Consider the following 20696-nt stretch of genomic DNA (forward strand, 5'->3'; position numbering starts at 1 on the left):
GCACCCAGGCCCGGGCAGGCATGCAGCTCCTGCTGGGCCAGAAAGGCTTCCTCACCACGAGGGGGGCAGCTCCGCACCCCGGGCAGATGGAGCATCCCTGCACAACCGGGCAGGGAGAGCCCCCCCGGGACGCCAGAGATCGGCCGACGCTGCCCCATGGACCCCCTCATTCCTGCTCCCCAGCCCTAGGGTGAGCGGGGGAACCGGCAGGGTCACAGAGCCGCCCTGCACCCTTGGGTGCCCTCCTCTCTCCCGCCAGGGTTGTCATGGCAGCCCGGCAGTGCGCGCCGTGGGGGTGGCTGGCACCGGTGTTTCACACACCGCCGCCGGTGACGCAGGAAGCCCTGGGCGGGCAGGCAGGGAAGGAGGGAGTTATTTTAGACATTGTCCCATCTGGAGGCTTCCAGAGCCAAAGACGAGGGATTCGGCCGCCTTTCCCACCCCGTACTTCCAGCAGCCGTTATTTAAAGAGGGGCGAATGCCAGACAGGCTCCTGACGGGACAGTTGGCCCCAAACCCCCATGCTACATCCCCCCTCCCCAAACACACCGTTCCCTCAGCAAACCCCGCTTCCGCCTCTCTGTCCTGCTGCTGTTGCGGCTCCAAGCCCCGGGGAAGCAGGGATCGGTCCCGGCACGCTGCACTGCGCGGTACCCAGCCAGGCAGTGCCGTCAGGAGCCGCTGGCGGGCCGGTGCAGGGCTTCCACGCTTTGGCAGGCAACCGCCGGCCAGGCACCCTTGGCCCCACATCTGCGCACTGGCATTTCCAGGCTCTTCTGATTCTTCCTCCCCCTTCACCTGCCAGAGGAAGCTGCCCCGTTTGGTACCACCGAAACCCAAGGGCTCGGTGCCACGTAGATCCTGCCGCTGCCATTTCAACAGCGGGACTGCATTTCCCTGTAGGAAAGGTGACATCTCCCCCCGACTCCCTTCTCCAAACGACGCCAGGCGCTACGGGCATCTACACCAAAGATCCCGGCAGCCCAGCGCTCGCCACTGAGGCCGGACCATGCACGCTTCCTCCCAGGCAGCACCCAAAGCCTCCCCGAGCCCCTCTGCTCCCGACACTGGCACTCACTGGTGGTGCTTCCCGACATCTGGATAATGCATTTAGATTCCCGGCTCATCTCCCGGGAGTTGAAGGGCCGGACGCGCACTGCCACCTTCACGGATGCTCCTGCCATCGCGCCGGCCGGAGGTGGGTCCTGCTAGTGGGGAGCAGCGGCTGTCCTGCAAGTAGGGAAGAAAAGGGGGTTAGGAAAGCTTGCATCCCAATCCCCATCTCGCAGCCGCGCCAGAAAAATGAACAGAAAGCCTGTGCAACGAAACCTCCCGGGAATGCTGGTTTGCCTCTGCTCGAAAGATGACATTTTGTTTCATCTCTCAGTCTGCCTGTGTTTTGCCTCCCCCTCCTCCCCCTTGTATCTTGAGTCAGGACCCCCTGCTCGGTCCCAGGGGACATCCCTGCCCTTACCCCAGGGCAGCACCCAGAGTCTCCATCACCCTGCGGCATCACTCGGTGTGCGCCCACAGCAGGGGACAGGGCCAGGTAGGCACCGACAGCATCAGCATGACCCCTGAGGAGCAGTTTTTCCATCCCAGGGTGTGAACGGCACTGAGCAGGTAGCCTCTCACTTGCAAGCAAGCCCACAGCCCCCTGCCCGTCACCCAAGCCTCCTGCCTCTACTCCAGCCCCAGCAGAGCAGGGACTGGGCAGCAGGGCCAGGTGGAGGGGGGAGGAAAACAATGGCATTCATATCAAGAAAGGAGGCAGCTGTTGAACACAACCACTGGTATTTGCCTCTCATTCAGCTCCCAGCAAAAGCAGAAGCGCGGCGTCAGCAGAGGCAGCACCAGCCAGCAAGTCGGTGGCAATCGCACTCAGCTGAAGCTCCCAGCGCACGATCATTTTTCCACTCCTTTTGCTAATAAATTATTAATCACAAAACCTCACAAGACGAAATGAACTGCTCTCTAACATCTCCCAGAGCAGCCGCTTGTCCCAGCATTGGTGTCCGGGCTCTCTGCAGCTGGTCCCGCCTTCCCCAAGCCCCAGTTAAGCCTCACTAGCATTGACCAGAAAAGGATGCTGGGGTCCTTCCCTTAACCACCGGGTCCTTCGGGATCAGCCCTGAAAAAACCCATTCCTGCCTTCTAATGACCATTCCCTCTCCTACTCGTCCCCTGCTCCCTGGTTCCCCATGCTGAGCCTGCCGGCAGACGAGGAGCTCAGCACCCCGCAGCACAGGCAGGCACGGGCTCCTCCAGCATCTCTGCCTGCAGGACTCCTGCAAGGGTGTTTGCAAATGCCCTGGGGCTTTTTGAGCTTGGCCTTTGCTAGTGGGATGCTCGCTCTGGGATGAAGGAGATCAGGAGCGAGCAATGGCACAGCTCTGGTTATGCGGACCATGACCCAAAGGAAGTGGAGCAGTAATGATGGGTCCTCAACATGAGATGGGTTTTCCTACATTGGAAGTGAAAAATACAGCTGAATTTGTGGAAAAGGAGGGGAAAAAAAAAGAAGAAAAAAATAAATCCACAGAATGGAAAGTGTCCCAAGAGAAGGGGGTGGCTTTAAAACTAACTGAGGTTTGACAGCTCTGGTTTCATTTACAAAGGGGGTAGGAGGAAAACCAACGTATGTCCTGCCCAAAGGCAGGTATATTCATGGCGCAGTGGAAAAATTTGCAGCCAGAAAGTATTATAAGCTTGGCACTGTCTTTCAAAAATGCTTCACCTGTTTTAAAAGTGAGCCTGCATCCCCGACAGCAGGAGGAGGACAAATCTTCTCCTGCTAGAGTTCCCAAACCCTCCTCTCACCGAGCTGCTCCACCCTGTGGCACCGCTGGCACTCAGGGATGATGGATCCATTGCTGGGCTAAACCCCACGCAGCACCCAACAACTGCCCACGTCAAATGCTTCCCTCTCCTCCTCCACAGCTGAGACACCTTTCTTCCCTCCGCTCCGCAGTCTCTCCAGCTCCCAGGGCTGCGAAGAGGTGGGTCAGGTCCCAGGCTCCCGCCTTGTGGCACAGCCCTCAGCAAGAGCCACCAGCACTGGAATGGCATCAGCGACCCCACCAGCCCTGGGACCGACCACTGCCCACCATGGGCAGCTTCAGACCCTGCCCTTGTTCCCTCTCACCCCTGTGCTGTTCCCATCACAGCCCCCTCCAGCCCTATCACTTCCCGCGAAGAAGCTCTGGTTTGTCTTTCGTCCCACTTTTCCAGGCACCTCGTCTTGCTCATGCCCTCCACCAGTGGCTGTTTGCCCTCCTCTGCTGGGTGTGCCCACTCAGCCCCACACCCGTACCCCCACAGCCCACCCTTGCTGGCCATGAGAAGCCCCCTCCTCGCCAGCAGAACCTTTCCTCTGTCCCTGCCATCCTGATGCCCACATCCCGGCGTATTCCCAGCAAGCCATCTGGCTCGCCTAGCCCGGCAGCGTGGGCTCCTCTCCCTGCCGGTATTCCCTGCTGCAAAGCCACAGGCTCGGCTCCATTTTCTATCTCCATCCATTTCCTTCAGCTTCCTCAGTTGGCATTGTGCCGCCTTTCTCCTGCTCCTCTGCAGCTCTCTAGTCCCATCTCTGCCACAGCGGCGCAAGGACCCCAGGCAGCACCGTGCCCCCTTGGGGAGCACTGGCAGCCCCCTGCCCAGCTCCCTCCCGAGCCTCCTCTCCTTCCCCTGACTCTTATTTTCCCGGCCTGGCTGCGGGGAGGAATTCAGCCTGCAGCCCACGTAACACGGCACCATCAGCTGCAGCCAGCACTGGCATCGCTGGCCACGGGTGCCCAGCATCCCACATAGAGAGGGGGCCCACTGCAGTGGGCAGGCTGTGGGCAGGCCCCCCTCCCCCAGGGCAGGCAGGAGGCCCGAGCCCAGCCAGCTCTCTCTGCCTCGGGACCGTCAGCCACTGCCTGCTTAATCTGCCATCGAGAGAAATTCAATAAGCCACTATCAGCCTTTCGCTGGGAGCGGGCCAGCGCCGCGGCCCCACTCCCCGCTCCCTCCCCGCCGCCTCCCGGGGCCACCCCACACACAAGGGAGATGGTGGAGGAGGACAGCAGAGTCCCCAGGGCCATGGTGCCAGGGGGCATGTCCGGACCTGTCCCCCAACTCTGCAGGGCACCTCTTCCCCCAGTCCTGCGCAGCCTGCTGCCCTCTGCCCATCCCTATTGGCACGCTCGCCAGCCCTTGGTGATGAGCGAAAGGCCTAGAGAGCGATGATTAACTGGATCAGCTAAGATTAATTGGGCAGAGATTAGCTAACGAGAGCTTTCTTAAGTCCAAGCGCTACCGACTGGCAGCCCTCCTGCCACCGCCGAGAGTGAGATGGGGAGCATTGTCCCCAAGTGCCACCTGCAGCGAACTCTTCCCCTAAGGATGCTGTGGGGACATGTTGTGCTGCCTGTCCCCCGGGTCCTCCAGGACACCGGGGTTCAAGTGATGTTAACGCTGGTCGGCACAGCCAGGACGCTCCATTCCCCACGCCCAGCACGGGGCAGGGGCTGCTTCGCCAGGGCCGCAGGCAGCTCTGGCAGATGAAGAGCTGCCCGCACCGAGGGAAATCTAACGCGAGTTTCTCCTTTTGTCTGCGCACATCCCCACGTCACCTCGGTGGCGAGGGCGGACGCCCCGTCTGGCTGCACCTCCCGAGCCACGGTGCTCTCAGCCACCAAAGGGCTTTGTTTTAATGAGCCCTTCCCCTGCACCTCTCGTTGGGGCCCCCTAGCTCCATCTCCCTCTGGGGACAACGGGGACAATGAGGAACCCTGGGGGCAGCTGGCCCAGATGACGCGGCACCATCGGCGCCTGCCAGCCGAGCCTGGCGGCTGCTCCCCGCTCATCTCCCGCCCCGTGCAGGGCAAGGGGCCGTGACGGTGCAGTTTTCCCCGGAGCAGCACCTGCGGGCAGGGAAGCAGCTCGGAGGACAGCCCAGGGCAGGAGCAGGTTCCCTCCCAGCCCCAGCTGAAATTCAGCGCCCTGCTTCCCCGGTGCCACCATGGGCACCCTGCCCTGTGCCTCCTCACCTCCCACCCACCCCAACAGGGGACACAGCTTTGGGGCAGTGTCGGCAGCTCCCTGAGAATTTCAATGCGTATTAAATTTGCAGGGAGCAAATTTAAGGCTGCGGATGGGGGGGTTTGCTCGCTGCCGGCGAGCTCCCCATCCCCGCTGCAAAGGCAAGTCACCTTGCACTCTGTCGCCCATTTCCTCCATCCTCTCTTCCACACGCTAAAACCTACAGCAGAGAAAAGCCGCACAAAAAAGGCAGCGAGCTCTGGCGGGTCACCAGCATGGCTGGGCACGGAGAGGGGTGGGCGGCCAGGCGCAGGGGGGAACATCAGGTCCCGACACCCCCCGGGATTTGGGGGCCGCAGCTCTGGCCACACGCAGGGAGGCGGGGGGGTGGTGGCAGCATCTGTGCCAGCCCCAGCTGCCACCTCCCAGACAAAATGGAGGTCAGCGGCAGCGTGCGGGGATGGCAGAGCCCACCACACCCCTGGCCATACCCCGGGGGGGGTCTGCTGCTCCCCTGCCATGCCACCAAGGCCACCTGCCGAGGGGCTGCTCCGGGCACTGGGGCGTGGAAGGATGGCTGTGGGGTGGCAGGGGAGATGCTCAGCTGGTTCCTTGTCCTCCCCGAGCCCCGCAGCCGAGGTGTGGGACTTGAGCAGGCAGCAGACCCTGGCGCACAAGGGGTCTGCAGGGTCCAAGGGAGGGGACGCTGCCCCATGAGGGAGGAGGAGGAGGAGGAAGAAGCAGAGCAGGAAGACAATGGGGCAGGTGCAGGGCTGCTCCCTGGGAGCCAGGGTGGCCAAGTGTGGGGCTCTGCACCAGCCCTTCCACGCATGGACCACCCCCTCCTCCAGCCAGAAGCCATTGGCACTGGCCCACACTGACATGGCAGCCCTTGCCCAGCTGCCCCCAAGCCCAAGGTTAGCAGCAGCAGCTCGTCCTTGCAGGGCAAGCAAAAGCCTCAGCTTTGCAGCACCTTCGCCAGCCACCCCCCGAGTAGGAACCCCAGCTGGGGCGCCCACTGCTCCCTCGACTGCCATCGTTGACTCTGAAGCGTAATGATGATGGCACAAGATGGCTCAGCTTCACGGCCAGAGCCACCTGCCCCGGAGGGCAGAGCAGGGGCGGCTCTGGGGTGAAAAGGGATCCGTGTGCCCCCTCCCATGGGCCGCGGGGATGGCATCCTCCCCCTCCCCACCCCGGGCTGGTGCCGGGGCCGCAGAGGCATCGCCCCGTCCCCGGGAAGGCCCCACCCGGCGGGATCCTTCTGGAAGCCGGGGCGGCACCCGCCGGCTGGCGCGCTGGGGACCCGCGGGCAGCCCCCGCCCGGCCTCCCTCCCCCTCGCCTCGGGGGGCCACGCAAAATGGCCGCCGGCCGCAGACCCCCACCCCGCCGGACCAGGCCCCCGGGAGGGCGCGTCCCGCTCGCCCCGCCACGCCTCATCCCCGACGGGGTCGAGAGGGCCGGCACCGCCATCCCAGGGCAGCCCCGGGGACCGCCCGGGGACCGCGCCCGCGCTGCCGCAGCTCCGCCCGGGCGCGGCGGGGCTGCTCCATCCCGCACCGTGCCGCCCGCCCCTACCTGTGCCCGTGCCCGTGCCCGTGCCCGGTTCGGCGGGGCGCAGCACTCAGCCGCGGGCGGGGGGCGCCGGCATGAGGCCGAGCCGCGCGGTGCGGTGCGATGCGGTGCCAGTGCGGGTGGCGGCAGCCCCGCCCCTGCGGTCCCCGCCCGCCCCGCCCCGCCCCGCGCGCTGGTTGGCCGCCGCCGCCCGGGGGAAGGGGGGGGACCGGGAGGGCGCGAGCCAGGGATGGAGCGGTGACGTCAGCGCATCCCCCCCACCCCTGGTCCGCGCTGCGGAACCGCCGCAAGGGCGCGGGGAGGGGCGGGGCCCCCGCGTCACCCGGCAACCGCCGCCTGGCAACCGCCCCCCCCCCCATCCCCAGCTCCCCTGGGCGCGGTATCCCGGCCCCGCGGGCCCGCTGCCCCCGGGAGAGCTGCCCCTCCAGGGCTTCCCGTCGGCCCCAGTCCCCCTCTCCGGCCACGGCCCTGGCCCCCAGCCCCCGGCAGCCCCGGCTGTCAGCATCCACCTCCGGTGCAGAGCTTCTTCACCCCTCCAGCCTGATGAGCCCACCGCCCTGCAGCCCCCGGGGCGGCACGGCCGGCTCCCTGTCCATCTGCGCTGGGGAATTTAGACCCAGCGCGGAAAGAAGATTACGCCTTCGCCGCCAGCTGTTTCCAGCAGCGCATCCTCCCTCGACCCTCCACGCCAATCGTGAGGCCACGCGTCCCCCTCCCTGCCCCAGCCTTTCCCCAAGTCTGCCTGGGGGTCAGGCAGCAGAGGGATCTTCATCCACCCACCCGCCGTGGGTCTCCAGCGGGTCTCTCCTGCTGGTGTTTTAGGGACCGAGCATTTCGGCGATGCTGCGAGCACCCGGCAGCAGTCCCGGTGACAGGGAGACCCCTCAGCCGGAGGAGCACATGGCTGGGGCAGAGGATGAGGGGCTGGTTCCAGACCTCTCAGGACATCAGGACTTCAAGTCCTCACTTCAGTAGATGATGAGCGGGCTGCAGTCCCCAGGTTAAATGTGGTTTCCATCATCCATGCAGTGTTGGCCACACCAGCTCCCAGCTCCTCTCAGAGATGAGCATCTGGCTGCCCGGGCAGAAGTGCTCTCGCCTGGCAGTGTGCCAGCCCCAGTGCCAGCTCTGCCGGGGGGGGACCTTCCACCCCATAACCGTCACCTCCAGCCCAACGCTTTGCTCACTGAGTGGCTCCTCTGGCCATGGACCCGCTCCTGGACCTGCCAGGAGCCAGCAGCGGCCAGCTCGTTTGTGTTTCGGAGTATGGATGGCAGACATACGTGCCAGAGGATGGGCATGATACAAAGGACTGAGGGCACATGTGGCAAGTGATAGGCATAGCGTATTGAACAGGCACATGTGGCCTATGGCATCATCAGGACACGCTGTGATGCCCACGAGCCAGGCTGAGCCCTCAGAGCACAGCTCACTGCAGCAGGGACTGAGGCCATGTCCCACCCCATGGCTCTGCCCTTGTGCAAACCTGCCTTGTGCAAGGCAGGTCCTTGGTCAGGGAGACCTGGCCGACAGAGTTTTGTGCTGCTGGAGAAGTCATGTGGTAGCTGTGCCAGGCCAGTCCCAGCGCAACCATCCCCTGGCATAGGACCTGCGTGCCCAGGAGCAGGGATTCCACCTGCTGGGATGGTGTTGGGAACCATCAACCACGGTGTCTTGGGGGCCGTGGGGACACAGGGTCTGTGTGGGTGCTTGCCAGTCCCAGAGGTTGGCGTGCCTGGGAAGCAACCCCCCCAGCACTAGCAAGGGGGAACCCCCCAAAATGAGGTGGCTGAGACAGCAGGGACAGCCCTGGTGGCATATTAACTGGACAAGGAGGAGGCCAGGGGCAGAGTCCAGGCTGGTGGGGATAACATCGAGTCCCAGGGTCAGGGTCCGCAGGGACGCCGGACACTACTGGCACAGGATGCACTGCACTGCAGTGCTGGGTGCTGCATGGGCAGCCTCCACTGCTCCTCTCCTCCGGGCTCGGCTCCTGGGGATGGCAAGGCGCGCCATGGCCACCAGCCTGCTCCGCGTCCCCCCACCCCAGGGGCTGCTCCGGCCGCTGGCCGTGCCAGAGAGGCTGCTGCTCGGGCCGGGGCCCAGCAATGTGCCCCCCCGCATCCTTGCTGCAGGCGGCCGGCAGCTCCTGGGCCACATGCACCCCGAGGTGCTGCAGGTGAGCTGCCCCAGCCCAGCCTTCTTTCTCTCCCTTCCTATCCCTCGCCCCCCATGAGGGCCTGGGACAGCTCTGCCGGGGCGAGGGGGGGCAATAGCAGTGCCAGTTGGTCCCCTGCCACCTCAGGTGATGGATGAGATCAAGGCAGGCATCCAGTACGCCTTCCAGACGCAAAACCGGCTGACCCTGGCCATCAGTGGCTCTGGCCACTGCGCCATGGAGGCTGCCCTCCTCAATCTCCTGGAGCACGGTGACACTGTGCTGGTGGCCGTCAACGGCATCTGGGGACAACGTGCCGCCGACATCGCCAGGAGATTAGGTACGCTGGGGACAGCCGGACGGCACCGGCAGGGCTCAGGGGACTGGGCTTGTGGGCAGGATGCCAGAGTGTGACGCCTGGCTTGCTGTCCCCATCCTGGGGCGGCAGTGGCCAGTGACATGGCTTCCACAGCTGGAGAGCGGTCCCGGTTTTTTCCAGGGTGGTGTCCCTCCACTTACGGTGGTTTATGGCTTTTCCACTGGGCAAATCTCCGGGAGGCCAGACCCTGGCGGGTGGCTGCACTCCTGGGTCATGCACGACTGATTCCCTCGCGGAGCAGGTGGCTGCCCGGTGGGAGGCATGCCCAAACCTCACTCTCCCTCTGCCTAAATCCCTCCCAGGAGCCAATGTCCATGAGCTGCTGAAGCCCCCGGGCGAGTACTTTGCTCCGTGGGACATCGAGGAGGTGAGTGCCAGCCACGATGTGGGGTGGCGGGCACGAGCTGGCCCCGGGGACGGTCACCTTCCCCTCTATTTCATGCAGGGCCTGGCGCGGCACAAGCCCTCGGTGCTCTTCATTACCCATGGCGAGTCCTCCACGGGGGTGCTGCAGGCGCTGGAGGGGCTGGGCGAGCTGTGTCACCGGTCAGTGCACGGCGGGCACCCGTGGGGGCTGGCGGCACCCCGAGGTCGCCGTCGGGGATGGGGGCACGGGGATTTACATGCCCCGTGCTCTCCTCTGGCTCTGTTGTGCTGGAAGCGGTTGGTGCAGCCTCGGGGAGACTGGGACGCCGGGGCTGCAGACAGAGGGGTGGCAAGAGGAGGTGGCAAGATGAGGTGGCAGGGACACCGGGCTGAGCTCTGTCCTCCCATAGGCATGGCTGCCTGCTGCTCGTGGACGCAGTGGCATCACTCGGGGGAGCTCCCATCTTCATGGACCAGCAGGGTAAGAGCCACAGTGCCATCACGGACACCCAGGGGACAAGGGGGCTCACACCTGGGCCAGGGAAGGAGGGCAGTGGGATCAGCCCCACCACTTGCATTTTGGGCTAGCAGCACTAGAAACTGGTCCAGCTGCAGCCAGAGAGCCTCAGGGGACCGTCAGCAATGCCAGGGTGTCCCCCAAAGCAGGCCAAACACAAGCAAGACCTGCAGCGTGTGCTGCCCTGTGCTTCCCACCCACCCCTTGCAGCTGGGTTGGGGGAGCTCAGCATGTCCCCGCTGGGAACCCCCGGTCCCTAAGGAGCTGCCTCCCCTCTTGGGCAGAGATCGACGTCCTATACTCGGGGTCTCAGAAAGTGCTCAACGCCCCCCCTGGCAGCGCCCCCATCTCATTCAGCGAGCGAGCCAGGTAAGGACAGCCCTATCCCACTGAGGGGAAAAGCAATGGGCCTGAGGGGAGGCTGTCACCCCCCTGCTTTGCCAGCCATCCGCTCCAGCCCCGCTCTGGAGAGCGCACCCAGCAGCAGCTCTGTGGGGTCAGAGCCCATCCCGTCCCTGGGCAGCGATGGGCGCTGGAGCCAACCCCTGCGCTTGCTTTGGGGGGGCCCTCCTGCAGGACTGACCCAACCCCAGAGCGGGTGCGGTCAAGGTCCGGCTCCTCCCCAGCACTCTGCTTCACCAGGGAGAAGATGCTGAGGAGGAAGAAGAAGCCCCCGTCCTTCTACCTGGACATGGGCTGGCTGGCAAACTACTGGGGCTGTGATGGGGAGCCACGAAGGTGAGGGCAGGCTGTCCCAGGACAGATGGCCGCAGCCGAACCACCCACAGCCTTTGCCCCGGCTCGGGGGCTGCCTGCCCTGCAGGACTCGGGCCCTGTCTCCCCATCACCCTGTCCGCTGGTCGCAAAGCGGCCCTGGGGTATTTGCATCCCCTCTGCGCTGGGTGAAGAGGAGGGAGGATGCTGCACCCCAGTTCTTCCCCCCACCAAGCTGGAGTACTGCTCTGCTGCAGGCTGGGCCGAACCCACCTGGGGACCCCTTGGGTTTTGCAGGTACCATCACACGGCACCAATCAACAGCTTCTTCAGCCTGCGGGAAGGCTTGGCCATGCTGGTGGAGCTGGTGAGTGGCGCTGGGCAAGCAGGGGGGTACCAGCAGTGCTGGTGGGGTTTGGGGGAGCGGTGGGTGCCAGGACCTTCTCCCTCCTCTCTGCCCACAGGGTCTGGAGAGCTCGTGGGAGCGCCACCGGGCCAACTGCACACAGCTGTGCCAGGGGCTGCGCGACCTGGGGCTTGAACTCTTTGTGAAGGAGGAGGTGGGTGCGGGGCGAGCCCCCCACCATAGTGCAGGGGGAGTGGGAGGACATGGCCCTGTGCAGCTGGAGACGTGCCTGGGCAGCTTTGGATGCTGGAGAAAAAATTGCCCCCGCAGCAATGCTTTCTCCTGGCAGGCTGCTGGGCTCACTGGGGGACAGGGCTGCGGCCAGAAGCTGCAGATTTAGCCCAGTGTCTTTCTTCCCCAGAAGGCGAGACTTCCCACCATTACCACTGTCAGGGTACCTGAGGGCTATGACTGGAAGGAGATCACAGCCTTTCTCATGGACAACCACTCCATCGAGATCGCCGGGGGCCTGGGCCCCTCGGTGGGCAAGGTGGGCAGCGTCCTCCCCTCCTGCTGCCCATGGCCGGGCACTGAACCTGGCTGCGGCCACATCCGTCAGTAGCGTGCCCCACGATTAACTGGTGCTCTCTGGCTGCAAACAGCAAACACATGGCTGGATGCATCCCATCGCCTGCAGCAATTCATAGCAGCTCCTAACCACACACAATTGCTGCGCATAATTGAATAACTGTGCACATAATTAGCAGGGTGACACGTCTTTAGAGGAAACGCGTGTTATATAGGAGTAAGCAGGGAATTGTGCACATGCACTCACGCCCGGCCGCGCGCATGGCCGCTGCTCGCGTGCCCCCTGCTCCACGTGGGAGCCTGCACTCTGCCGCCGGCCGCTCTGCTGGCAGGGAGACGGCGCCAGGGCATGGCCGCAAAGGTGAGCGCTGCAGGGAGACGCTCGCCCTTCTCCTTCCAGGTCCTGCGAATCGGCCTCATGGGCTGCAACTCTACCAGTGGCAACGTGGACCGGGTGCTGCGTGCCCTGCAAGACGCCCTCGGGTGCTGCCGCCGCAGCAGGCTGTGAGCACTCCTGCAAAAGAGGGGATCCGGACGAGGCAGTGCAGCACTCTCCCCCATGAAGGGCTGGCAGGCAGAGGGGCTCTGCTGCCTCCCCGGGAAACGCTGCAACACCCGGCAACCCAAGCCGGAGCAGGAAGGAGAAGCTGGAGGAGCAGGGGACTTGGAGATGAGAGCTGCAGCTCAGCAGACGCGGAATGTGGCTCAAAACCCCTTCTCCTGGTCCCCTGCGCAGGGTCAGTCCTCACCTTGATGGCCTGGCCCTCCAGCTCCTCCCCTTCCCCTGGTCCCAGGGCACGGCAGCCCCACTGCAAGCTGACAGAAGGGCTGGATGCAGGATTCGACCACAGGTCTCTTCCCCTCCCACCACCATCACCCTTGGCCGTCCCTGCACCAGAGCCCAGCAGCACAGGATGCCGTCCATCCCCCCAGATTAGGTATCGTGGGATGAAACACCTGCTTTGGCGCCCAGCTCTACCAGGGGAGCTGGGAGGCCGTGCATCCCCACCCAGCTGCAGCAGACATGCGCTCGCTTCCCACACCATCTTTGCTCAATAAAGCAACATGGCAGTATGCTGGTCCCTGGCCCCGTAGCTCGCCTTGCGTCCCCCAGAGTTTTGAGACATCCAAATGGGGCAGCAGCAGGGTCCCGCTCAGCTCTGCTGGGGGATTTCTCGCCGGATCTTGGAGAGGAGCTGGGACATTGCTGAGTGGCGTGAGCCGTCCTCGATCCGGTACACCTGGAACTAAGCGGAGGCAGGGGGGGAGTGAGGGGAGAGAGCTCCCCGCTCTGCTTGAGCCCAATGCCCCAGCATCGCAGCCTCCTGCAGCCTTCTCAGTGGGGTTGGGGAGCGCATGCCAGCGGCTGCCAGGGGCCATAGGGCTCTGGGGGGCAAATGCCAGCGCATCCTAAGCTGCCCAGCCCAGGTGGTTTCTGGCACTGCCGTGCTCTGCCTCGCGAGAGCAGCTCAGGGTCTCCGGTCCCCGTTACCTGGCTGAGCAGGATGTCAAAGTAGGCTGTGTCCCAGTAGGACCCGTCCTCATCAGGGAGCTGCAGCAGGGCTCGGGTGCCAGGGTCTGCCTGCCAGCTGTCAGTGCGCGCAGGGAGGCCAAAATGGAAGCGGAGGAAGCGTCGGGGGTCTCGGGCAAAGCTCTCCACCTTACAGTAGAGGGAGGCGAGGTCTGGGGACTCTCCTTGGAAGAGGTTCTCCTCTGGGTGCAGGAAGTGGGGCAGGTGCCGGGTGGCCAGGCAGCGGAGGAGGATCACCAAGAGCCTGTAGATGGAGCCCTCCAGGTCCTGCCAGTCCTCTGCGGAGGGGAAGAGCTCCGTGCTCCACAGCAGCACCATCTGCGGGGAGGGAGAGAAGGGTGTGGGATTGCGCACTCCCCACAAAGGCCATGCCTTCACACCCTGCAGGTCACCGCACAACCACCTGTGGAGCTGAGCCCTCAACACGGACATCACGTCCTCAGCAGCCAAGGGCTGCGCAGGCTCTTGGAGCTGCTGCTTCAGCTGCTGCAGGTGCAGCCGATGCCCCACCACCCCTTAGTTTTGAACCTTTGCTTCACTCCCCTAAGAGCCCCCAGCTCTCAGCTCCAAGGCAGGTCCCAGCTCTGCAGCAGCTCCAAAACAACACGCCCAAGCTTTCCTCAGGCACCAAGCAACAGTAAAAAACCCTGCTTGTGGTTTTCATCAGCCACTGGCAAGGCAGGCGAACCCCCAGCAGCTGCCACACCAGCTTCCTCGGCACTGCGCTGGCAAAAGGCCTGGCACCGATGCCTTTTGGTGTCATGGCATAATGGGCACCGCACGCAGTGGGCTGGAGCAGAAGATGCTGTTTTGAAGGACAGATGCATACTGTGCCCCTTTTTTAAAAAAAAAAAAAAAACATCAAGGAAGGCAACATAAAGCAAAACCCACAGGATTTGGGTTACTTGGAGCTGGAGCCATTCTCTTGGCAGAAGATGACTTTGTGTCCTTCTCCACCCCAGCCCAGAGAGCTGCCACAAGGCAGGGCACACCTAGATTGGGCCACCAGGTGCTGTCCCCAGTGTGGCCCCTTTCCCGACCAGTGTCACCAGCTGGCATGGGTCCAGAATGCCGAAAACAGATTGGGTGGGGAGAGAGGGTTTTGTCAGAGGAAACGCCACCCTCAGCCCTGCACGGGCACCTCCCAGCATGCCGGGGCACAGCACGGCAATGCAATCCCCAGCATGGCCCCTGCAGACACAGGCAGCCTGTGCCAGGGGATGCCTGGCACATCGGCACAGAGCCACAGCTCTTAACTCTCAGGGTGTTTCAGGCTGGAGGTTGCTGGTTCAATCCAGCAAGTGCCTGCGTTTGCAAGGAAGAAGGATCAAGCCCCTCTAATCATGGTCGGCAGTGTGCATCCTTTCTGGACACAGCCATGGGCTGGTACATCCCAAAGCACTGCAGGCACTTGGGTTTGTTGCTTGGGATCTTCTTCCAGCAGCGACTTGGCCGCGGTGGGGTGCGGATGAGAAGCCTTGGCTCTGCCTGCCCAGAGAGCCACGGTCCCACCAGCAGAACCTACCTACCTTCAGGTGGTTGAAGGTGAGACCACCTTTCCCACCCTCCTCTCCCCAGTCCTGGCTGCGGAGCTGGTTGAGCAGGCGAAGGCTGTCCAGACGGGGTCCCTTCAGTGAGTCCACTGCCTGAAGCAGCTTCAGCAAGGGGAGGTGAGTGGAGGATCTGGCAAGAGAAAGTGGGGTCTGGTGAGAGGAAGCATGGAGACCTGCATCCTCCCAGCTGGAGAGAGGATACCTGCAGTGACACAGCGTGCGTGGGGATCCCCCCTGGCCACCCACATGGCCCTAGGCACGCAGCATCCTTGATCCACCTCCCACACCCGCCTCTGGTGAAGAGGGACCAGGGAGATTTGCAGCATGATGGGGATGCTGCTGAGAAGCTCCTGCCTTCCTGGGAGGGACAAAAGGGGAGGCAAAGTGGGGTTGTGCTCCCCTACGTACAGCAGAGAAGGCTGCAGGGAGGGGCCGAGCATCCGGCTGGACCACACTGCACCCGAAATAAGCCTGGGCTGGTCCAGCCGGATGCTCGGCCCCTCCTTGGGGCCAGGTAGCTGTGCTGGCAGGCAAGATGTGTGTCACCCTGGCCACCCTCCCACCCACAGCCCGCCCTGGGAGGCACCTCATCACCCTGCTGCTGCCAGATGCCCAGGCTCACTCCCAAAGCCCGAGCAGGGATCTGAGAGCTGCCACCCTCCGTGCGGCTGGGGTTCAGCTCCTGCAAACAATTTGAGGGGGCTCCTTCAGTTGCATCCCTCGCCTCTTTCCTTGAGCTACCTGAAATTTGGCTGAGGTTTTTCCCCCAACACAGGGCAGCAGGTTTGGGCATCATGAGGGGGTGACTTCACCCCGCTGTTGACATGTCCCTCCACTTTCCCATCCCTTTTTGCACACACCCGACAGTGCTGCTGGCCAGGTAGGATTCCTGGGGCAGGGTCACCCCGCTATGCATGCAGCTGAAACCCTCACCTCCAGCAATGGGGAGAGGCAGGGATGAAATGGGCCTCTTCTGTGGCCTTCCGGAGGCTGCTTTCAGGGAAGCCCCTGTCGCTCTGCCGCCCTTTGAGCCAGAGCGGCTCCTGCCGCCTCCTCACCACAGGGACAATGTCAAAGCGGATGGTCTTCCAGCCGCCGCGGATCAGCAGGGAGAGCTCCATAGCATCTTCCTGCAGATTTTCGGCACTGAGGTCACCTAGATGCGGAGGGTTTGGCCGCAGTTAGGAGGTTACCACAGCCGGTCCCGCAGGCTGAACCGGGTACGTGCCGCAGACACCCGTGGGCAAGTCCCACCCCGCTCGACTCATCCCTTTCCAATGCTGCGGTTTGGCTGTGGTTCCCCGGCAAAAGCCGTTCTACAAACCCCGTTGGGGTGGTTTTCGGGAAGGAGCATCACTCCAGTGGGGCTGAGGGCCAGGCCAGTGGGTGTGGGCACAGCAGGAAGCCCTGAGCGGCCGAATGGGACCATGCTGCTGGGTAGCTGAACAGCGCCAAGAAAAACAACGTGGTCCAAGAAAAATGAACCAGGAAACATCTCAGGTTGTGGGGGTAGAGGAAGACGAAGGGCTCTGGCTTGGCTGAGGAGGAAGGTGGGAATGGTGGGCTTACTGGGGCTGGGTTAAGAGACTTCCGGACCTGCTGGTCCTCTCGCATCACCTTTCCATCAGGGCTGAGATTTACTTCAAGAAGCACCTTTGGAGATGGAAATGCATACAGAAGCTGATGGGACCCCTATGAACATTCCCAGGGTCCCTTCCCCCCATGTCCTTCCCGGGGATGCTGGTCCCAGCTGGGGCCCATGTGTGCGCAGGGTCAGATCCATGCCCCAAGGTCCCGCTCCAGCCCTGACACGCTTCCAGCTCACCCTCCAAACAGCCTCCTCCAGGCAGCAGGGGACTCAGAGGCCAGGAGAGACAGGGGGAATGCTGTTAGGGTGAGCCAAGCATGCCAAGTCCCTGAGCAAACCCTCCCCGGGGACTAACGGCAGGGGTGGGTGAACCCTGCATGGAGCTGCCACCCACCAAGTAGGGTGCCATCAGCCAAGGGTGAAGATGCCTCAGGATGACTCTGCTGCTGTGGGATGGCGGGCAGTAGTTTGCATCTCCCCTTCCTTAGCTGAGGGCAAAGCCTGTCCCAGCGCATGGCAGGGCACTTGCTTGCTTGTGCGCACTTTGGGCAGGCCATGCGCCTGGGGACTTACGCCCCAGCCCATTTGCGCAGGGACCACCGCCGAGCTGGGCTTCCCAACTGCGCTGGAGGCAGCTCCTGGCTGGGGAAGCGCCCTGCAAGCGTACGCACCTGGCTGAAGCAGGAAGCGGCGTTGGCAGTGCACGATGGCCGAAACAAGAAGCTCTTTCAGGTGCTGGAGGACTTTGCCCGGAACCAGGCACCCCGCACCACCTCCCTGCTCCATCACACCCACAGCGCTGGTCCAGTCCTCCAAGTCAGTCCCTGGAGAGGGCACTTCCAGACAGCAGGTGCCCAGCCCTGGATAGTGCCCAGCTGGGGAGTCCCTGCACCAGCATGTCAGCACCCGCAAGCCATCGCCATCGATCCGCAGGGGGACCTCCATGGTGACAGCATCCTCAGAGGTGCAGAGAGCAAACTCGAAGGCTTCCAGGTTCCTGGCGTAGTCTACAAGGAAGCGGGGCTCCCTGGCGTGGACACCCTCCAGCAGGGTCAGCAGGATGTCCTCAGCCCGCTGGAAATGCTCCAGCCGCTGTCGCTCGCGGGACACAATCACCCCGAGGTAGCTGTGCCAGTGGGAAGTGCTGGCTGCCATGGCAGCTTTGCCGCAGTACCGAGCCTGCTCCGAGCAGGAGTAAAAATACATGGGCAGGGAGGGCAGGGCTGGGAGCCGGTGCGGGGTGGGCGGAGGGAAGCCACAGCCAGGTGTTGACAAGCACCACTGCTGGGCAAGCGCCAGGGAGAGCTGCCGGGAGCACCGTGTCCCCTTGGGACAGACCCAGGGTGGGGGACAGAGTCACGCCGTGGCCCCCCTGGCAGTCCAGCGGGATGATGAGATGCTCAGCGGGCAGGTCGCACCAGGATGACGCTGTGGTCTCCCACACCTCTCCCAGCACTGGGGCTGCGTGCCGGCAGCATCCCCTCACTCCCAGTGCCAGATGAAGGCGAACTACCGCCCTCCCACCCTGGGCCAGCTCGGCTCGACAGGCCCAGCTGCCTGGGGCTGCTGGGGCAGGTCTGCTCTGAACTTGTGTTACGCCCACGGGAACTGGGAGCAGGCTCATGCTGGAGCCCGGCCATGCTGGGGTGGCTGTGGGAGGGCTGCGGGACCCCACGCCCACCATGCAGGGGCTCAGTGCAGCCCGGTGGGCCCAGCCCCATGCCCAGCCCGCAGCTCCATCAGGCTCAGGCTCAAGCTTGCCAGATGCGGGCAGCCCCCGGTGCCCCTCAGCCGGGCAGAGCCCCCTGGGCCCAGTCCCGCAGCCGGCCCACAGTTTGCCCAGGTGCAAGCGCAGGCCCAGGCCCACTGCAGGCAGCTCCCGGCCCCCCTCGGCTGTGCAGACCCCCCCCAGGCCGGGCTCCCGCCGAGGCCCGCGCCTTCCCCTGCCCGCCGCGGTGTAGGGGAGGCCGCGGGCCCGGCCCGGCCCCACGCGTGGGCCCGCCCCGCCCCACAGGTGGGCCCCACCGTCAGCCCGGCAACACCGCCCCCGCCACGCCCGAAGCGCGGCGGCTGCGGTCGCCATGGCGACGGCGTGCCCCTGCGGCGCGGTTGCCTGGCGACGGCGCTGGGCCGCGGGGATGGTCGCCACGGGGGGACATGCAAACCGGCGCTTTCGGCCCCAAAAACCGCTGGGCAGCGGGGTGGGAGCGGGCCGTGGCGCCAGAGGCGGCGGTCCTCAGCCTGGCTGCCGCCAGGAGGAGCAGAGGCTGCGGAGGCAAAGGCTGTGTCTTGGGTCCGTGCTCCCATCTGAGCGGGGTCGTGGTCACCTTCCGCCCCCCGAGAGCTGCCTGGGACAGGCTTAGCCCCTGGGCGGCCCTGGGTTAGGACAGCTCCGGCCACAACAGGGCAGAGATTGGCCGTTGTTTCTGCACAGCCTTTCTGGCTGTACCCTCGTACCTGCCCTCAGTCATCCAGCATCTCCCACAAATCCCAGAGAGGGGGGTGCATACTGTGGCCTTCCCGGGGCAGGTTCCCCAGCTTCACAGGCCCTGAGCCGGGGTCTTAATAATTTTAGCCCATGGATGGAGGGCAGGGCTCTCCCGGCAGTGCTCTCCCAGCAGGACAGCATGGTTCAGTAAACCCAGGCTTCCCTGCAAACCATTCCTGCCCTTGCTCAGAGCAGGGAAAGGAGTGGGGGAGGCTCCGTGGCAGCGGGAACCTGTGTGGGAAGGAGGTCACAGCCGAGCATGGGGCCCTGGGACCACTTCTGGAGAGAGGAGAGAGGGCCACACGGTTCAGGGCCGGTCCTCCCACCCCCTGTGGCTCAGGCTCTTTATGGCCCTTTTGTATAGCCCAGATGAGGTTTCTGGATCTCCCTGGAGTTGTTTCCAGTTCATCCTCATGCCTCCTTCTGCCCCGCGTGGCTGAGAAACCACTCTCCATGCAGGGGTCTGTCCCTCATGGCTGTCTGTCCTTCCACCAGCTGAGCTCCAGGGAGCCCTGGTTGCCTTCCAAGATGGAGCAGGGCCAGAGTTTCAACCTGCAGAGCATCCTCATGTGCCTGCAGCACGAGCCACGGAGGTGAGCAGGAGCCCGCACCGAGCTCCTCACCATCTGGAGACTGGGAATGCCCAGGGTGGGAGAGGCCCAGCCAGATTTTAAACCCCTGACAGCGAGCGACAGGCTTTGCATCTCCTCACCCGAACCCTGCGCTCCTTTTTTCACCCCACCTGATCAGGAGGTCCTCAGTCCCCCATGCCGACCACCGTCTTGGCAAGGGCTGCAGGTGCAGCTCAGTCTTGCCCTCCTCCATCACATGGGGAAGACAAGCTGGCTGGCATTCCAGAGAGGAGCCGAAAGTGGCAGGACTCTCTGCTGCCGAAGCAGGGCTCCTGAGGGCTTCACCCTCCCCATCAGAGGGGTCTGGGCTCATCCTGGAAGATGCTGAGCCCAAGCCAGGCAGGAGACATGACTGCTCCAGGCCCCAATGTGGAGAAAAGAGGGCACAGAGATGCAGGCCACTGCTTTTCCGGGGGTGGTGGGGCACGGGTCACTGCTGATGGGGTCACTGCGTGCCATAGGAGCATCACTTTGTCACAGATGGGATCTCTGCTGTGGCAGCAGGCAGGACAGTCCTTCAGGCAGTGCCCGGCAGGGATGCTGGAGGAGGCCACGGGGGTCACGGAGGAAAACTGAACTGTAAGCGGGAGTGGTACTATGGGAAGGTAAGGCTCGTCAGGGTGGAGAGACGAAGCAGTGCGCCCCGGGAGGCTTGGTGCTGGTGGGGGAACCATGCCCTCCTTGGCGCAGTGCTAGCTGACCCCGCAGCATGACCCTGGCGTCCTGCTCCCATCGCTGCCAGAGCTCTGGTGCCAGGAGGAGCGAGTGCTACACGACCCCCCCAGCTCCTCACTGCCTTTGGCACCTGCACTTTACAGACCTCCGGGTGCCACCATCGAGAGGTAGCTGCTGCAAAATGCTGCCCTCTGCCCCTTCACACAGGCCAGCGCCTTCCCCTTTCCCCTTCTTCCTTCCTCTTTTCCTCTTCCCCAATCCTCCTTCCTGTTTTCCCCTTCCTCCTTCCTCTTTTCCCCTTCCCCTTTCCCCATCCTCCTTCCTGTTTTTCCCTTCCTCCTTCCCCTTCCCCTTTCTCTTTCCCCTTCCCCTTCCCCTTTTCCCTTTTCCCTTTTCCCTTTCTCCTTTCCCTCTCCCCTCTCCTTTCCCCTTTCCATTTTCCTTTCCCCTTCCCCTTGCTTCTTTCCTCTTTCCTTTTTCCCCTTTCCCTTCCCTTTTCCCCTTCCTCCTTCCTCTTTCCCCCTTCCCCTTCCATCTTCACCCTTCCTTTTCCTCCTTTT

The 20696-nt window shown here is 63.8% G+C and overlaps 3 protein-coding genes across 4 annotated transcripts in view; 1 reads left to right on the forward strand and 2 right to left on the reverse strand.

The window, feature by feature from the left end:
* KIF1A (kinesin family member 1A) overlaps positions 1-6758 on the reverse strand; it is a 39489-nt gene extending 32731 nt beyond the window's left edge. The window contains exons 1-2 of the mRNA XM_075157714.1: positions 6605-6758; positions 1079-1230 (exon numbers count right to left, since the gene is read on the reverse strand). Coding sequence (XP_075013815.1) covers positions 1079-1184 — 106 coding nt within the window. The 5' untranslated portion in view covers positions 1185-1230; positions 6605-6758. The remainder of the gene's footprint in view (positions 1-1078; positions 1231-6604) is intronic.
* Positions 6759-8497: 1739 nt separating this feature from the next.
* AGXT (alanine--glyoxylate aminotransferase) lies at positions 8498-12743 on the forward strand. 2 transcript variants are annotated; one of them, XM_075157606.1, is made up of 11 exons: positions 8498-8780; positions 8907-9099; positions 9441-9505; positions 9584-9684; positions 9915-9985; positions 10306-10390; positions 10664-10759; positions 11033-11102; positions 11200-11295; positions 11503-11631; positions 12070-12743. In XM_075157606.1, the coding sequence occupies exons 1-11, from the start codon at positions 8526-8528 to the stop codon at positions 12175-12177; spliced, it is 1269 nt and encodes a 422-aa protein (XP_075013707.1). In that variant the 5' UTR covers positions 8498-8525; the 3' UTR covers positions 12178-12743. The 2 variants fall into 2 exon arrangements, with proteins under 2 accessions (XP_075013707.1, XP_075013706.1); XM_075157605.1 differs by having other exon boundaries at positions 8507-8780; positions 11506-11631.
* Positions 12744-12823: 80 nt separating this feature from the next.
* Positions 12824-17562, reverse strand: MAB21L4 (mab-21 like 4). The gene is made up of 5 exons (XM_075157607.1): positions 17013-17562; positions 15687-15909; positions 14730-14883; positions 13162-13518; positions 12824-12916 (listed from the first exon to the last, which is right to left on the reverse strand). The coding sequence occupies exons 1-5, from the start codon at positions 17545-17547 to the stop codon at positions 12824-12826; spliced, it is 1362 nt and encodes a 453-aa protein (XP_075013708.1). The 5' UTR covers positions 17548-17562.
* Positions 17563-20696: the final 3134 nt, after the last annotated feature.

Source organism: Calonectris borealis, chromosome 9 (assembly GCF_964195595.1).
Source record: "Calonectris borealis chromosome 9, bCalBor7.hap1.2, whole genome shotgun sequence".
Classification (NCBI taxonomy): domain Eukaryota; kingdom Metazoa; phylum Chordata; class Aves; order Procellariiformes; family Procellariidae; genus Calonectris; species Calonectris borealis.

Coding starts and splice junctions, on each gene's coding strand:
- AGXT (XM_075157606.1), top strand. CDS start 8,526: ATGCACTGCACTGCAGTGCTGGGTGCTGCATGGGCAGCCTCCACTGCT. Junction 9,506..9,583: donor CTCCGTGGGACATCGAGGAG/GTGAGTGCCAGC, acceptor TATTTCATGCAG/GGCCTGGCGCGGCACAAGCC. Junction 11,632..12,069: donor TGGGCCCCTCGGTGGGCAAG/GTGGGCAGCGTC, acceptor TTCTCCTTCCAG/GTCCTGCGAATCGGCCTCAT.
- MAB21L4 (XM_075157607.1), bottom strand. CDS start 17,547: ATGTATTTTTACTCCTGCTCGGAGCAGGCTCGGTACTGCGGCAAAGCT. Junction 13,519..14,729: donor TCACCTTCAACCACCTGAAG/GTAGGTAGGTTC, acceptor CCCTCCCCGCAG/ATGGTGCTGCTGTGGAGCAC. Junction 12,917..13,161: donor TTGACATCCTGCTCAGCCAG/GTAACGGGGACC, acceptor GCCTCCGCTTAG/TTCCAGGTGTACCGGATCGA.